This window comes from Paroedura picta, chromosome 1 (genome assembly GCF_049243985.1).
Source record: "Paroedura picta isolate Pp20150507F chromosome 1, Ppicta_v3.0, whole genome shotgun sequence".
Taxonomy (NCBI): domain Eukaryota; kingdom Metazoa; phylum Chordata; class Lepidosauria; order Squamata; family Gekkonidae; genus Paroedura; species Paroedura picta.
Genome location: NC_135369.1, coordinates 100,940,639 through 100,958,481, shown reverse-complemented (window position 1 = coordinate 100,958,481; position 17,843 = coordinate 100,940,639). Strand labels below are relative to the sequence as shown.

General features: G+C 42.0%; 1 protein-coding gene across 5 annotated transcripts in view; it reads left to right on the top strand.

Moving 5' to 3' along the window:
* SASH1 (SAM and SH3 domain containing 1) overlaps window positions 1–17,843 on the top strand; it is a 776,849-nt gene that overhangs the window by 701,506 nt on the left and 57,500 nt on the right. For all 5 annotated transcript variants that reach the window (XM_077350372.1, XM_077350399.1, XM_077350389.1 and 2 more), the window contains exons 5-8: window positions 3,482–3,522; window positions 4,278–4,364; window positions 6,447–6,559; window positions 7,566–7,667. In XM_077350372.1, the coding sequence (XP_077206487.1) occupies window positions 3,482–3,522; window positions 4,278–4,364; window positions 6,447–6,559; window positions 7,566–7,667 (343 nt within the window). The remainder of the gene's footprint in view (window positions 1–3,481; window positions 3,523–4,277; window positions 4,365–6,446; window positions 6,560–7,565; window positions 7,668–17,843) is intronic.

Here is a 17,843-nt window from a genome sequence, read left to right as displayed (position 1 = left end):
TGAAAAATCGCCATTTAAAATAGTGGAATTCGTCTTTATGCATACCTGCCTTTGTAGTGGTATCCAGTTGCGTTTTGTAGCGTTTCCCACAGGCTTCCGGTCTCGGCAGAAATTGCTAGAAAGGAAGCGCTATTGCCGAGCTCGTCCCGCCCCTGGCCGTCAAGCAGCCAATGGGCAGCCGTTAGCATGCTCCCAAACAGCCCCTTTCCCTTTAAGAAAGGTTTTTTAAAAAAAAAAAAACACACCCATTGTAACGAATCTGTGTAGATTCGTTGCAACGGAGAGACCCATCCAGCTGCCTAATGTGTTTGAGCTGTCGTTTGATCGTATGATCGTTGCCACGCTGCCTCGAGTGAAAAGAAAAAAAACCCCCCTCCCCCCCTCTCACGGGCCCGATTTTCGGCTGAATGACTGTGTTAAATGTGTGTGCTTAGTGACTGAAGGGGAGGGACTGAAGCCGGGGAAGCCTCTGTTTGAGCTGTCATTTGATCGTGGCCACGCTGCCTCCGAGTGGGAAAAAAAATCCCCCCTCCCCCCCCTCTCACGGGCCGATTTTCGGCTGAATGACTGTGTTAAATGTGTGTGCTTAGTGACTGAAGGAGAGGGACTGAAGCCGGGGAAGCCTCTGTTTGAGCTGTCATTTGATCGTGGCCACGCTGCCTCGGAGTGGGGGAAAAAAATCCCCCCCTCCCCCCCCTCTCACGGGCCGATTTTCGGCTGAATGACTGTGTTAAATGTGTGTGCTTAGTGACTGAAGGGGAGGGACTGAAGCCAGGGAAGCCTCTAAACTGAAAGAGGCTCGCTGGTGCGTTTATCCCCGCTCGCTCGGAGAAAAAAAAATGGCGATCGCTTCACCGGAAGTTTGGAGGACAGGCTCAGGAGGAGGGACTTTGAAGAAACCGCAACAATGTTAACGCACAGGTCTTTATCGCTAGTGTTACAGATTGTTTGCAAGAGTGTAGCGCTTTCCGGAGGGTGAATCCACTTTTTGGGATTCCCCTGAAAGCGCTACAACGAAGCGCTTTTTGCTGATCGGTTTCAGGAGTGTTGCAGATTGTCTACGACGTCGTGCGTTAAGGCAAATCAATAGCGTTTCCAATTAGCAACCATTGTGCGATTTTGAAGCCGTGCAAAAAGCCCCCTGGTCTATGGCTATTTGTGCATGTGTGTAAATGCTTCCCAAGTATAATAACAAAACATATGCAGTGAATTTGTGGTGTGGATCAGTGTTCTAGGTCTACATAAAGAGTTAACTGGTGTGAATGTTTACAAAGTAACCCTATTCTTTATATGTATATACCCTCCAAATAATGTTTCAAATGCTGCTTTCAGGACCCAGGCCCAATAAGGAGAGAGATGTTTTGTTCTTCCGTGTTTGCTCTTTGAGCTTCTTTTGTGCAATCAGGCACTTGGCTGCTAGTGCTGTGAGCCCACCCAAGCCATTAATTTTCTTTTTACAAGCTGTCCCAAGTGTAAGCTGCATGAGTGAGGAAAGTAGTGGTGGCCTTCTTCTAGCATACACCTGGGGCAGCCCACATCTGGAATTTGGTTGTATCAGTTGGCTGCCTGGCTGGCTGCTCTGGATTACATTTCTAATCAGACTGAAGAAGAAAGATGATTTGCCATGTCGAAGCACTGCTGTTACTGCCTCTGCTTGGATGAGTTCACTGAATCAAAATTAAACTTCATACTATCATTTCCCCTTTCATGATGTGTCTGCAAATTGATGATTATGTTTTTCATGCTTATAAACTGTTGGCCTCTAATGACTTGGATCATTTACATTGTGCACTGATCTAAAACAAAATACAGTTTGGTGTCATTTCAAAGTAGATGATTAAAAAAAACTCTGCAATGCCCTCTGCTGCTAATCCTAGAAAATGCAGAGCATATGGTATTTTTTATTCTGAAAGACAGAGCATACATCAGGGTGTAGTGGAATTTATTATTTTAAAAATAATCATCTTTTTTCTGACTGTGTGCTTACAGTTCAAAACTTTATAGTACTTTGTTAATGCAGTTTGTTAATGCTTTGAATCTGAACTTTCTCCACTGGTCTCAAAGTAACTTTAAAAAAACTTCTTGAGTAGTACATCATAATTATTTTACAGGAATGCATTTAGAAACAAGTTTATTTAAACTGCATTTTTCTCAGCTTGCTTATAAATTCTTGCTGCTGTGTAGAATTTCAGTACATTACAAAATAGCATAGAAACACAAGAGGGAATAAAGCCAGAGCATCCTAGTGCTTTGTTTAAATACATGGGGGAGGCAGTTTTTATGTCTTCTGTGACACATTGTTTTCCCGTTCCTCTGCCTTTTGTCAGAACATCTCTGTTTTCAGAGGAACAAATCCTAATGCCTTTTTCAAGTACAAACTGAGGATAGAGGAGAGGGAAACAGGAGTGGAATCTCCTAACAGGAGGATATAGCCCAGACATCGAAAGCCGTCCTGCATGATATACCTGGCACTTCCCCTGGCATGTATGGCATCCAACTTCTGGATATGACTGGAGTACGTTTCATGCTGTGTAGCTCTAAATGAGTGAAATGGGTTGTCTGAGCACAAGTTAGGAATAAGAGTCTGCAAGGCATGCAGTAGCCGTGCTTTTTTTAAAGGCAGGCCAGCTGGCTGTAAGCCCTTTTCTCTTTCGTGGGAGGGAAAGGCTCCGATCATCTGCCATTGTAGGGTGAAGGAGGGGGGGAAAGCAGTCCAAGGAAAGGAGCCAAGAGCACCTGTTTCATGGGCCTGGATGCTCCCGTTCTTTCTCCAAGCCATTATACTTCCTATATAATTTGCTGAGGTAGGGGTAGGGGAAGAGGAGGGAGGCTCTCCAATATTGGTTCTCCAATAAAATAATATAATTGTAATTATTTTATTGTATTAAACTAACAATTTATAATATTCAGTATATTGGTAATCAACTTTTGCTGTACCTGCTTATATAATTTCAGTATTCAGCATCTGATTTTAAACTCCATGTAATAAATGGATAATTTCAGACACACATTATTGTGGCTCTTGCAGAAAGAAAGGACTCCTGACATAGGAGCTAAATGCAGAGCTCAGTGTGTAGTGTAGATTCTGTAGAATATAGCACCACAGCCTTTTTTTGGAGAAGTAGTTCTGCTCTTTTTCTGTGAGGCTAATCAGAAGGAGACGGAAGGGGAGAGTAAAGGACATTCTTCCACACATTCGCCTTTGACCCTATAACTTTAACTCTTTTGTCCTCTATACATATTTTTCTGTATCAGTCACAAGAAGCTTATTTCAGAGCTTTCAAACTGGAGCTGAGCTAATGCCTTTGTATAAGCATGGCTGAAGCACAGAGACTCTTGCTGGCTGTAGTGTGCATTCATAAGAAAAGGAGAAGGGGGGTACTCTTGATGCTCCAAATCCTGACTTACTGTACCCAGACAACTCCCATGGGACATGCGAAGTTTATTTGCTGCAATCATTCCGTTTCTCTTTGTGTTTTAGGCTCTCCCTCCATAAATCAAGTTCTGAAGAAAGCTCTGTAGGTTAGTATACTTCATCTGATTTAGTACTTTTTGCTCTTTTGAAGACCATTGTGAGTGGTGACCTATCTCATTGTTTTCAATCCCCTTAAAATAGTCTAATTTATCTTCCTGCTCCAGGGTTTTTTTTCCCTCACAAAAGATGTTCTTTTTGATCTGTAAGGATTATTGTGCTAGTATATCCCTTTTAAATAGCATGTCCTTGGGCATCTCTTGCTAGCTGGACAGATAAAGTTGGGAGGGAGAGGGGTTTAAACTCTGAAGATGTTCTATTGCTCCTGTAAATGTAACAGGCAAACCACCCTGTTCTTCTCCCTCCACCCATTAGAACACTCCTCTCATTGACAGAGTGAAATCGTCTTCACCCGACTTATTCTGTTGCTTTATTTTACCTTCATATTCCGCCTTTACTTTAAATATGGGTAGCTAGAAAATGCGCAAATAATTTGAATCTCAAATGTAGTCTGGCAACACCCCTTAGCTCCCTCTCATAGGAAAAATAAACGTTCAGGAAATGCTTTTATATTAATAATAAATTCATAATAAAATTTTATTTATATTCTGCTCTTCCAACACTCTGGGCTGGTTTTGTAGGTTTTGACTTTGGCTTTAATAGTTACATTAACAATGGCATCCCTTGCAAGTTGGATTCAGAAAAAGACAAATATCTAAAAAAAGGGAAAGTGTAGATAAGAAATGGGTTTATTTTCTATCCTTAAACAAGTAAAAATGTTTGTTTCTTCTGTATTTCTCCATAGGTAAAGCAGATTGGAAAAAGAAGAATAAGTATTTCTGGCAAAATTTCCGAAAGAATCAGAAGGGACTAATGAGGCAGTCTTCGAGAGGTATACCTTTTAAAATGTTGATTTGCTATAAGTCCATGTTTTAATGAGCCTATAACTACGATGTTTACTAATAAAATGCAATAACTTTACAGGAACAGTCTCAATTCTTGATGGTGCTTTTTTGTCCAGTAATATTTCTGCAGTGCTTAAAAGTTGATGCATTTGCTATGGCTTTCTAAACCTTTTCCAAAGCTATGGAACTATTCGTAGCTATTCCATACTAAGCTCGAGTTCAGTTGGGGCTGAAAATAGTGTTCAGTGTGTTTTCACCATTCATAGAGCTGAATTGTATAGGTATATAAAAACAGTTTCAGTTCTGACTGTTCTTATTTTTTTAATACTATTTCTAAAGTTAAACTTAATTATGTTTAAAATTAAAGTTGTAGACTGAAATCCTATATGCAACCATGGTAAAAGGAACCCTGGTGGACTTCATTAGGCTTACAGTACATTTACAAGTACAGTTTTAGCGATGCCATTTTGAAAAACAATATATATCAATTTATAGTATAGATACAAATGTCTACTTCTTAACTATGAACTCTCAGGACTTGGGATCTCTTAGATGCCAGTTTTTGTCTGATGCTTATTGGTAATGAGCTGAAAAGCCAGATTGTGGCGCACTGCCTGCAGCATGAATTTTGAGTCATCCAAACAGTTATGTATATATAAATGTCCTCTCCATTTCTCTGCTTCTGTCCCAGTTTAATGCACCCATACAAAACACTATAGAACTTGTCAGCATCAAGGAATGTATTTGGTGCAATTTGCTTTTCTGACTTTATCTGAATATCGGCTGTCTTAAATTTTAAATGGCTTCACATTTCATTAAAACGTATTTGGGTGATTTGAAATATCTCCAGCATTATTTGGATAATGTTAATAGTATGCATTTTCTGAACCCTGCATGGATGGTGTTCTATTATATAAATGTTTAAATATTATCTAAATGTGCTATAGTGTGCATATTAGTTGATCAAAATAGCTCAGAATTTCAGGAAAAATAAGAATCTTCTCACAATACAAATTTTCCCCCAACAATATATTGGAGATTTTGACACACTCTGATATATAAACCAAGTGATCCTTGAGTTATCTGATCTGATCTAATAATTGAAAACCTGGATAAATTAGCTGTGTGGCTTTCCAATGTTATTTAAATTAATAGAGTTTTATGGCATGCACATTTATACTCACTGTTGCAGAAGCAAATTATATGTGTGTTTTCTTTTGTCAATAATATGGTGATAACTTGGATGGAAGTTAACTGATTCAGGTTGGGCTAAATAATATGAAAGAAAATTTCTGCATTTCTAGCATTGGTCAAGTTATATACTTCCATCCCCAGTAATTATGAAGGTTGTATGTGCATTATCACTGAGACCTTGAACTTTTCCTGATAAATTAAAAGGTTTGCATGTGATATATATAAAAATACAGTGCTCAGTGTATGTCTGTTTGCTGAAATATAATTAAAATCATTAAAGTAATCATTATCAAGCCTATGGTAGTAGCTTGCTGTTGTTCTATGAGTGCGAGCTGAGCAACAATTGACTATATTAAAATGTAGCAATTCTTTTATCTTAAGCTCAAGGTTTAGGTAAAGTGCCATTTTATGCCATCACTATTTGCTGTATTATCCTGTCAAAGACAGATACTTTCTAAGACATGAGAGATTCAAAATATAGCATTACAACGACAGAAACAGATTTACAATGCAAAGAAGCTTTTAAAATTACTGGTATGGTTTAAATAAACATTTCTTTTTCTGTTCTGCCATTTTCTGTAAAGATTTTGAGGCATAATAAGTGTATTCCAGGCCATACCTTTTTCCATCCCTAAGCTGTATTGATTTGAGAAAGCAAAAGAGGTCACTGGAGACAAATGTGTTTATTATTGTTCCTGTCTTCATGTAAAAATATTGGCATTTCCCTCAAAATTTAGATCAGTGTTAACCTGGATAATTTCACTAACCTGGAAACCAAGATCAGAACACAGGGGAGATTGTGATTCAGTAGTGTCTTGATATGGCTTTTGCTTTGTAAAATAGTTATTCTTCCCTTTTCTCCCATCTGCCTTCAGGAGAAGATGTTGGTTACGTGGCCAGTGAGATCACAATGAGTGATGAGGAGCGGATCCAGTTAATGATGATGGTCAAGGAAAAGATGATCACAATTGAGGAAGCACTTGCAAGGGTATGTGCTGGAAAGCCTTGTATTTATCTTTACTAGATTCAAAGCTCGTTCATCAGGACAGGCTTTGAAAGCCCGCCTCCCCGCCACGGCCTCCTCGCCCTCTCCCTCCCAGCCGCAAGGCTGCAGGTGTGCTTCTAGGACCGGGGGGAAGGCCTCCTTCCCCTGGGCCCAGAAGCACACCCGCAGCCTCGCCTCTGGACCCATGGGGGGAGGCCTCCTTCCCACCCCCCCACCCCCCCACAGCTGTAGCCTCCTTCTCTGTTCACGCTGTCGTGCCGCTTCTCCGGAAGCCACAGATGGGCTCGGATGAGGGCCCAATCGGAAGGCGCAATTGGGCCCTCACCCGACTGAGTAGAAGTCTTGTCAGTCCTGGTGAGGGCCCTGCCCACTCTCCGCCCACTTAGGCCTTAGCCTTTTATTTAACAGCAACCCAATGTTTAAGATGTGGGTAAGCTGACATATTTACTGGTAACCGAGCAACATGGGAGATTCTGGTTGGTGGATTTCATGTATTTAGGGCCTAAGGAGAAATAAGGTCATAAAACATATAACTTTTTGGACTTGTTGTGAAAAGGAGACTAGAATATGCTCATGATCTGCCCTTTCTGACCAAGCATAACGCTCTGAAGTAAGGCAGATTTGTGATGAGTCACTGTTATGTTCTTTTACTCATCAACTGAGTAGTACCCACACACAGAGACATGTCTGTTTTGGGCATAAGATCCACTGAATAACATGGGAATTTTTCTGAGTAGATTCTCTTGGAATTGTTCCCTGAGGTTCTGCCCCCCCCCCCCCTTCATATCTACATCTTTGTTCCTGTTAAACTTTCTGGAAAATGGGAAGCAGATACTGTCACAATAACAGTCCATAATATAAACAGACTGAAATGCATAGTTTTGGTAGATCACTTAATTTTTACGATAATTATCTGTTGAAAAAGATGCACATTAAGAAATAGAATGAGATAAAATGAATTGGTTAATGTATGTGATTTTAATTTCAGCTTAAGGAATATGAAGCACAACATCGGCAGTCAGGCAGCATGGACTCTTCTGACTGGCCTGATGGTCCTTACCCAACTCTTGATGGTTCTTCCAATTGTAATGTAAGTAACCCATCCTGTGATGCTATCAAATAATGATGCTAATATGTTAAAGGCACATGTATATGACTTTCAAAAGCTAACCAGATGTATTTAAAGTGCTGAAGAAGGTTACCCTAGTGAACAGGGTTATTTTATTAAATCTGAAATTGGAAAGTGCCTTCCTTACAACCCTTCTCATCTGGGCATCAGTGGCTGTCAGATATAATATTAGTGTTCTTTTTGGCTACAGCTCAATAAACACTGTTTTCTTAAACCCCTTTTCTAAATGGAGGGCAGCTTTCCTTACTAAGCAGCTGTTGTTGTTTTTTTTTACCCAGAAGGAATTAGTGAAGCTTCTGTTGCTATTTCTCATAAATAACTGGTAGGTACATTGTAAAGTGACCCATTTTCTTACCATTTTCTTAGACAGTGTTTCTCAGACTAGGGATTGGGACCCCTTTGGTGGTCGAACGACCCTTTCACATGGGTTGCCGCAGGGTGAACAGCTTGGCGGGGGGTGCACTTCCACTGCTGCCCTACTGGACACGTGCCCCAGCCCGGCCCAGACACAATGAGAAACTCTGCTCTCGGGCCCGCCTGTGTTGCCTCCCCCAAATCATAGGTTTTCTTGGTTTCTCCCCCACCTTTCTCTCCAAGGGGGACCCAAAGTGTCCCACATCCCTTTACCGAATAAATCTTTGTTTGTCTTAAAGGTGCCCCTGGACTCAATTTTTGTTCTTGCAAATCATTAGTTTTCGTTACACGGTTTGTACCCCGCCTTTCTCTCCAAGGGGGTCCCAAAGTGGCTGACATTGCTCCTCTTCCATTTCGTCCACACAACAGCCTTGCGGGGTAGATCAAGATAGAGCGTTTGTCTGCCTGGTGCAGTGGAAAAGAGCGAGATCGGCATGGTGGGACAAGAGGCAGAACTAAACTGAGAAATCTCGGGGGGGAAAACTATTTATATACAGTCATGAACAATGGATCTTCACGCCATTGGTCAGTTTTGGTTTAATTTCTGTGAAAGAACACTTGCATAATTTTATGGTTGGGGGTCATCACAACATGAGGAACTGTATTAAAGGGTCGCATTGCCATGAAGGCAAACAATTAGTGCATGTTGACTTCCACGCTACGTAAATTTGTAAAACAAGTTACTTGTAAACATTGTGATCATTTAAACTGTTAAATATATAATCATATATCTGTTTTGTGAGGGTATGTGTAAAAGAAAGCTAGTAACATTTACCAGGTAAAGGTTAGGGACAATTAGTTTCTCATGGCCGTCTGTACGTTAATAACATGCAGGTACCATCCACCAAGCAGAATTTAAAATATATATTGAATATTGTGTTTATGCCCACATTCTTTTTTCTTAAATAAGAGAAAAACAGATTTACATATATATAGCTGAGCACCTCATTTTAAAAGACGATTGCTGCTAGTTGAGAAGTGTCACGCTGTAAGGATTTAATTTCTATTGATCTCGCTCCTTCCCCTCAACTCCCTGTCATTTACACTTTTTTTCCGATGGCAAATTGAGATGTTCGATCCCTCACTGAGCTGAAGTATAGAAACAATTAGTAAAGGACAAGGTGCAGTATCCTCTGTGTATGTAGAAAGGCTGCCCTCTGTTGTCACCGGGTTGCTAATTCTAGGCTCGGTTTAGAGCCCCATTTATTCTTTTTTAATCAGCTAAATCAGCAGCTGTGTTGGGTTTATGCCAGATGTATGCTCATTAACATTTAGTCTTTTCATTGTTATGTATCCATTCCATACTATAGTAAGTAGGTATTATTATTTACCATTCCAGTCATGCCTGTCCCTTCTGGGACGAAGCTGATGTTCCTATATAAGGCCTGGATGTTTGCTTCTCTTTTGCTGCCTGAAACACACACATACACACAGGAGATATGAATTTGGGGAGGGGGGAGTGAGGATGAGGGGCTGTTCTTGTTAGGCCTTTTCAGAAGATTTCTGAGCTGTCACTTGGAGAATGAAATCCTTGTACTATATTTCTCAGTGCTTGCTTGGTGTAGTGGTTAGGGGCACCGACTTCTAAGCTGGCGAGGCAGATTTCAGTCTGCACTCCCCCACATGCAGCCAGCTGGGTGACCTTGGGCTCGCCACAGCATTGATAAAGCTGTTCTAACTCAGTAGGTTTGTTAGAGCACCCCACCTACCTCACAGGATGTCTGTTTGGGGAGAGGAAAGGGAAGGCAATTGTAAACTGCTCTGAGACTTTTCTTCTTCTTCCTTCTTTGTATAGCATGGTTAGAATCTGTCAGTGACCCACCACATAGTTTTGGCTTCTTGAAAACTTCATAAGTAATATCTAGCCCTTATCTTATTCCCCAGCAGTATCTCTGACATGATCTACTTCCCCCTAAGAGTTCTCACTGAAAAACGGATTCCGCCAGAGCAAGAGAGATGTTTAGACTTCAGTGAGGTGAGGCATCAAGAGAGGCTTATGTTTGAAAGTACTGTCATTTCAGCAATGCTCACTTGTGTTACAGCACTGAGCCTTTCATCTCTACAGGGAGATAACACAGGCGTGGAAATGGGATACATTAGAAGGGACTTACCAATCACTTTTAGGATAATGTGCATCAATAATTATTTGGTGAGATGCTGGATTCCCCACCCCATTTTTTGAATGATTTTTGTACCCAGCCTACTAACTCCATATCCAGTTAAGATTTGTGTCAGGGCCTTGGATGATTTGGGTCACTTCAGCACAGTAGAGTTGTACAAAAAAATGTTGGTAGTTCTGACTGTTGTTCAGATCTCATTATTATGAACCATCCATTACAGGTATAAACGTTCCCCACCAGATTAAACACCCAAATCAACATGTATATACTTTCCCCCCCTCTCTGGGCACAGGAGGATTCTGCCTAAAGTTAGTTTGGAAGGATTGGAGTATGTTACCTTAAGTTACTTTGCAAGTACAAGATTGTACTTTTATCTATTGCTTGTCAATTGCTCCTACATCACTAAAAAGAAAAAGAAAGAAAGAAAGAAAGAAAGAAAGAAAGAAAGAAAGAAAGAAAGAAAGAAAGAAAGAAAGAAAGAAAGAAAGAAAGAAAGAAAGAAAGAAAGAAAGAAAGAGTAATAACCATCCTTATTCTCTTACCACCATTATTGCTTCATTCTCCACCTGCCTGAAATTGAAACCCAGGTGGGCTTGAATTGTTATCCACCAGAAATTTCATCTACTTGTGCTAGGGAGCTGTTTGATAATGTGCCACCAGTCTGTCAAGTGGCGATGGGAGAAGAGATACTTGCCAACAGGACTTACAGAAATGGAATTGGAGTCTACTAGATGTTCAGATTACATTTGTACAGCACCATCTCTAACTGTTCTCCAGATAAGAAGCTGTTGGACAGAATGGTGAGGCTTCATTAACATGTCCTTCATTCTTTCTTAACACATTGCCACATATTTCCTTCTGCATTCCCGAAGTGTGACAGCTGCCTAATTTCTTATTTTATATTCAGTGGAAATATGATAATTAACAAGTTTCTTTTGTTGAATATGCTTTCTTATCATGAATCTGCTAACAAGGGAAGCTATAAAAGTAATAAGTCCCTTGGTCTCTGCCACATGTTACAACCACACCCTGAATCAAACATGGTTTCATCTTGAAACTCATGTGATTCATTGGTTTTTTAGGTAGGGAGACACCTTTTTATCACAGCACAAAGGACAATTTTAAATAACCCCCCATTTCTTTGAGACTAGCTGTTGGCTTTTCCTTGTGTTGCCTATTATGGTGGCTACTAGTTCTTTTCATGAAAAATATTTGACCAAGGAATGGTACTTATTGTCTTTATAACAGGACTGTTGTCCAATTAAAGATAATCAGGTGCATTTTAAAGAATTGACTAAATCTGCTTGAATGCTGCGTAATGTCTTTTTAAAAGATTTTGTGTGCTCAAGTCAAAGCCGACAAAATCTTAATGGTTAGGTTCAATTTGCACGTGACCATGTGCAACAAAACGTTATTCTGCAGAAGAAGCTGTTTCAATAAGGAGCAGTTTAGGGATGAGCATTGCCTAAAGAGAGGGGGTGTTTAATAATTTCCATGCCTACCGCTTTTCTACTCGAACATATATACCTACACTACCTTTTCATTCCAGGTTCCAAGGCTTGCGTTTACGATCCTGGATGGCCTTTTGTAAACAAAATACATGGTATTTGACATATCATAACCTTCACTGTTTGGTCTAAATAGAAAGCTGGTAATCTAGAGTAGCATCAGTAATGAGGAAAAGATCCCATGTAGTCTTGTTGCAGTTCTGTAGTCCCTCTAGAAATAGAGCAATCTTGCTATGATTGATAATACTATGCTCCTTCATTCTTAGAACTGTAATTTCTAGGGGACTGTAGGTTTCTGAAGCTAATACAAAAGAGCGCCATATACTGAGTAGGTTATCAAAGCTCTGTCCAGCACATGACATTCAGTGTTTGAGGAATGATGGGCAGAGACCATGGAAAAACATCAAAGCAACTGAGTGAATTGCAAGGAAGATGTAGTATCCAAATAGAATGAATGGACTAGTGATGTAACACCAAGCATGACTTGAGTAGGCCTGTTGAGTAGCCTGAGAATATCTGATTCTGTATCTTTGTGGATGTTAATTGAGCATGGGGATTAGTGCATAGGAGTAAACAATTGGGAACCACTTGAGTTGAAAAAATTTAAGAGTGGAATGAAAGCCAACTCAAGAAATATTTTCCTATTCATGTAGCTCTCACAGGGTGACTTGTTTGTGAGATGAGGGGAGAAATGTAGTACAGTTTGTGAGTATAAAAGTAATCCATTCTCTTTCTTCCAATAGGCTTTTCTTGTTTTCTGTTATTCTATCAATTATGTTCAACTTTTCAATAAAAACCTCAGTGCAATTTTCAACAAAATGAGATTTTGATTAAAGTATCCATTCGATGTGAATAATACAAATGGAAACCCACAAGGGTTCATAGAGGAGGAGACATCACATCTACACACCCCACCACAGGGATGGCTCAGTTTCTACATGGCCTGATTACATGCTGTTGTTTGCTCCATCTTTCCCATTCTCTTCCTACTCTGTCTGCCACTGTTCCCTCTTCCCACTTCTCTATCTGATTTCTTTCTCCCTTTCCTGCTGTTACTTGCTCCATTTTCTAGCCTTCATTTTCATAATGCTGGTGGCCAACCTCATTGTCTTGTCAGATCTCGATTGACTTTCTCAAAGAACATACTTGTCATTAGCAGTAAAAGCAGTTTATTGAGGTAGCGATACAAAATTCATGATTATTCTTGCTAAAAGTAAATTAATGGCCAATACAGTGATCAATATAACCCCAAATGGGCCATCCCGAGACACACATAAAAATGCTCCAACTAGGAAAAGGTGGGCTTCCCTTGTTCCCAGGGAGAAGCAGATGAACTAGTCCTGCCCCCAAGTGTACATTATATCATTCTTGCAAGACTTCCCTGAGTCTTCATGATTATATTCAGATATTGGTGCCAGGTGAGAAGAGGTTTTTTATTCTTCTGTTGGCTACCCTAGTATTGTATAAATTGGCATCCTGGCACCCTGGCGAAGAAAGGCTGTATAGAAAAGCTTGATCGGCAACCTTCTATGCACCTATTAGATTAATGTGTAGGGATGCTCATGAACTGACCCAATTTCTAAAGTTCATGATAAATTTTAGCCAGTTTGTGGTTTGCAAAGTGAAGTTCATGGCATGTCAACCAGCACGAACTTTGAAGTTGTTAATGGAGGTTCATGCCGGTTCATAAACAAATATATCTGAGGTTCTAAATCAATGAAATGTCCAACAGTCCCAATTTCTGTCTCAATGTAATAGTTAGAGGTCTTATTGTATATATGTGTACTATGTATGTATGGAGGAGAAACTTAGAGATGTTTTTTATATATGAAAAAATAATGTATAAGAATATCTGTAGTGGATTAGACAAGAAATCTAATCTACACATGTCTGTAAAGTGCAGTCAAGTTGCAGCTGATTTATGGCAACTCTGTAGAGTTTTCAACGTTAACAGTTGGTTTGCCATTGCCTTCTTCTGCATAGTGATCTTGGTATTCCTTGGTGGTCTCCCATCCAAATACTAACCACTGCCAGCCCTGCTTAAAGTTCCAAGATCTAATGACATCAAGCTACTCTTGGCTATCCAGGTCAGGTTAATCCATCCATATAGTCCCATTGTATACGACACTGGTCAGACCACACCTGGAGTACTGTGTGCAGTTCTAGAGGCCTCACTTCAAGAAGGATGTTGATAAAATTGAAAGTGTACAGAGGAGAGCAACAAGGATGACCTGGGGCCAAGGGACCAAGCCCTATGAAGATAGGTTGAGGGACTTGGGAATGTTCAGCCTGGAGAAAAGGAGGTTGAGAGGGAACATGATAGCCCTCTTTAAGTATTTGAAAGGTTGTCACTTGGAGGAGGGCAGGATGCTGTTTCTGTTGGCTGCAGAGGAAAGGACACGCATTAATGGATTTAAACTACAAGTACAATGATATAGGCTAGATATCAGGAAAAAGATTTTCACAGTAAGAGTAGTTCAGCAGTGGAATACACTGCCTAAGGAGGTGGTGAGCTCCCTCTCAGTGGCAATCTTCAAGCAAAGGCTGGATACACACTTTTCTTGGGTGCTTTAGGATGCTTTGGGCTGATCTTGCGTAGAGCTGGGGGTTGGACTAGATGGCCTGTATGGCCCCTTCCAACTCTATGATTCTACGATTCTATAGCTGTATCATAAATAAAGCTAGACAGGGATGTTGGGAGGAGTTGGGCCTCATCGCGTACCTGATTGACTGTCCGTCCAATGAGTGGCCAATAAGGTAGACTGTCCTGCCCCTAGCCATAACTCTGTACACTGCCAGCCTGTTCCACTTGATTGCCTGTGAGAGGTAAGGCAGCCAGTGAACATGAGCTGGGAAGAGGGGGGGAGGGCCTTGGACCACAGCCAGGACTGGGGCATGAAAGTGAAGGGAGGTAAGCCCTGGTCTCACTGGTGCGTGTGCATGGAGGGGCGGGGAAGGCTGCAGCCTCCGCCAGCGCTTTCCCCCACCCCAGAAAGTCCTGTTGCAGCCTCTCCAGCTTTGGCGGGCCTGGCATGGGGAAGGAAAAGGCGGGTTCCCACCAGTTCTCTCCCCCCACCCCAAGTAGGCCTGTTACAGCCTCTCTAGGCCTTGGCGGGTCTGCCCAGGATGGGGGGGAGGAAGAGGTGAGTCTCCACCATCACTCTCCCCCGCCCCAAGAAAGCCCACCACAGCCTCTCCAGGGCATGGTGGGCCTGCTTGTGGGAGGGAGGAGGCAAGTCCTTGCCTGTGTTCCCCCCTGACCCAAGAAGGCCTACCGCAGCTTCTCCAGGCCATGGCAGGCATGCCCGGGACAGGGGGAGAGAAGGCTAGTGCCGTTGTATTTTAAATTACAATGGGCTATTTTGCTAGTATGTATATATGTATTTTATTTTTACTTGAATATAATTTTGATATATTTTAATTTCATAGAATCATAAAGTTGGAAGGGGCCATACAGGCCATCTAGTCCAACCCCTTGCTCAACGCAGGATTAGCCCTAAGCATCCTAAAGCATCCAAGAAAAGTGTGTATCCAACCTTTGCTTGAAGACCAGTATGGCTGAACCTCTTGTGGGTTCATCTACCATTTGATAAATGAAATTGTCAGCCAGGCAGGTCAGAAAGTTACATGACTGAGGACGCTTTGCAGAGTTTGTTTCCCAGCACACATCTGGGAAATTGAAGTCACCCATGATGACAAGGTCCTGCCACTTGGATATTTTCTCAAGCTGCTCACAAAGTGCAGCATCCACATCCTCTCGTTGGTCAGGCGGTCGGTAGCAGACACCAACCACCACACTGTTTGTTTTCCCCTCACTTATTTTCACCCAGATGCTTTCCACTGTAGATATGCTCTCCTTCACTAGAATTTCCTGACAGGTAAGCCCTTTCCTCACATACAGTGCCACTCCTCCACCTCTTCGATCTATTCTGTTTTTTCTGAACAGCTCATATCCATCCACCATTACATTCCAGTCATGAGAATCATTCCACCAAGTTTTTGTGATGCCTACTAGATCATACCTTTCCATTAGCATGAGAAGTTCCAGCTCTTCCTTTTTATTGCCCATGCTTCAGGCGTTAGTATAAAGACATCTGAATCCTTTTACTTTTGGTTCCCTATGAGCTGGCCTTGCCGGTTGGGCTGCCTCCGATCGTTTTCCTTCCATACACTCCCTATGTTGATCGTCTCCTTCCCCTAGTGGCTTTAGTTTAAAGCTCTCCTGATGAATCTCCCCAGGTTCCTGCCAAACACATTCTTCCCCAGTTTCGATAAGTGCAATTTAAAAGCTAATGATTAATTTACATAATAGAAGAAGAAGATTTAATTGTTCTATGCCACTTTTCTCTACTAGGAGTCTCAAAGTGGCTTACAATTACCTTCCCTTTCCTCTCCCCACAATAGACACCCTGTGAAGTAGGTGAGGCTGAGAGAGCCCTGATATTACTGCTTGGTCAGAACAGCTCTGTCTCTGCTGCGACAAGCTCCAGGTCACCCAGCTCGCTGCATGTGGAGGAGGAGCAGGGAATCAAACCCAGCTCGCCAGATTAAAAGCCACCATTCTTAACCACTACACTTCTTGTTACTTTGTAAACGAATAAAACTGAGTGTTTATAAAAGGATAGGAAGTATGGAGACCCTTGAATTAATTCACATCAACAGGTCTTCAGCCCATGTCCCAGGACTCCAGGAATGTAGATTAACATCTGCTGTGTAACCTGGATAGCCCAGGCTACCCTGGTTTTATCAGATTGTTGAAGCCAAGCAGGGTTGGCTCTGGTCAGGAATATCATGGTCACTTTGCAGAGACAGGCAAAGGCCACTTCTGAATGTCTTAAAAACTATACAGGGTTGTCATATGTCAGTTACGACTTAATGTGGGGGGAAATGTCAGAAAAGCCCACAGAGGCCCCCATTTGGGCTGCCTTTTGGATGTAGTTGTTGCTGGTATGAATAACCAAGAGAATAACCTATAACCAACCCTCCTCTCCTTTGCATTTCCACCTATATGTACATTGAGAACAGGAACAGGACAGCAAAGTAGAGTCACTCACTGGTAGAGGCTTTGCCTGTTGGCTTGTTCTTCACTGGAGCATCCATCCTGGTATAAGAAGAGTTGGTTTATATACCCTGCTTTTCACTACCTGAAGGAGTCTCAAAGTGGCTGACAATTGCCTTTCCCTCCCCAAAGCAGATACCTTGTGAGGTAGATGGGACTGAGAGAGCTCTGACAGAACTGCTCTGTGAAAACACTCTAGAAGGACTGTGAGTAGCCCAAGGTCACCCAGCCAACTGCATGTGGAGAAGTAGGGAATCAAACCCAGCTTTCCAAATTGAAAGCCATTGCTTTTAAGCTAGCTCACTGCCTCACCAACTCCAGGATACAGGGGACAGCCCTTAAATGCCTGATCTCCTTCCTCCGGGGCCACACACAGAGGGTAGTAATAGGAAAGAGTATCCAACCACCATCAGCTTACTTGTGGAGTCCCACAGGGAGCAGTCCTCTCTTCTATTTTATTTAACATCTTCATGCTGGTGCGGAGGCTTGGGCTGGGTAGCACCAATATGCAGCTCTTCCTCCTGATGGGTGACCACCCTGATTCTCCCCCAGAATCCTTAGCCGGATGCCTGGAAGCACTGACAATGTGGCTCAAGCAGAGTCGTCTGAAGCTCAGCCCTTCAAAGACAGAGTTCCTGTGGCTGGGTAGGAAGGGACCAAGCGAGGAAGCATGCTTGCCCAACCTGGAAGGAGTGCATCTAGCAGTTGCCTACTTCACCAGAAACCTGGGTGTGATCCTCAATGCCTCCCTCTCCATAGAGGCACAGGTCACGAGATTAGCACAGCTGTCTTTCTGCCACCTACACCAAGCCCAGCTACTAGTGCCCTACTTGGCACCAGAACACCTAGCCACAGTGATGCATGTGATGGTCACCTCTAGACTGGACTTCTGCAACTCGCTCTGTGTGAGCCTACCCTTATCCTTTATCTGGAAATTACAACTGGTGCAGAACACTTCAGCCAGGATTCCCACTAATACACCATGGAGATCAGGCTTAAGGTTTTGGTTCTCACCTTCAAGGCCATATGCACGTTG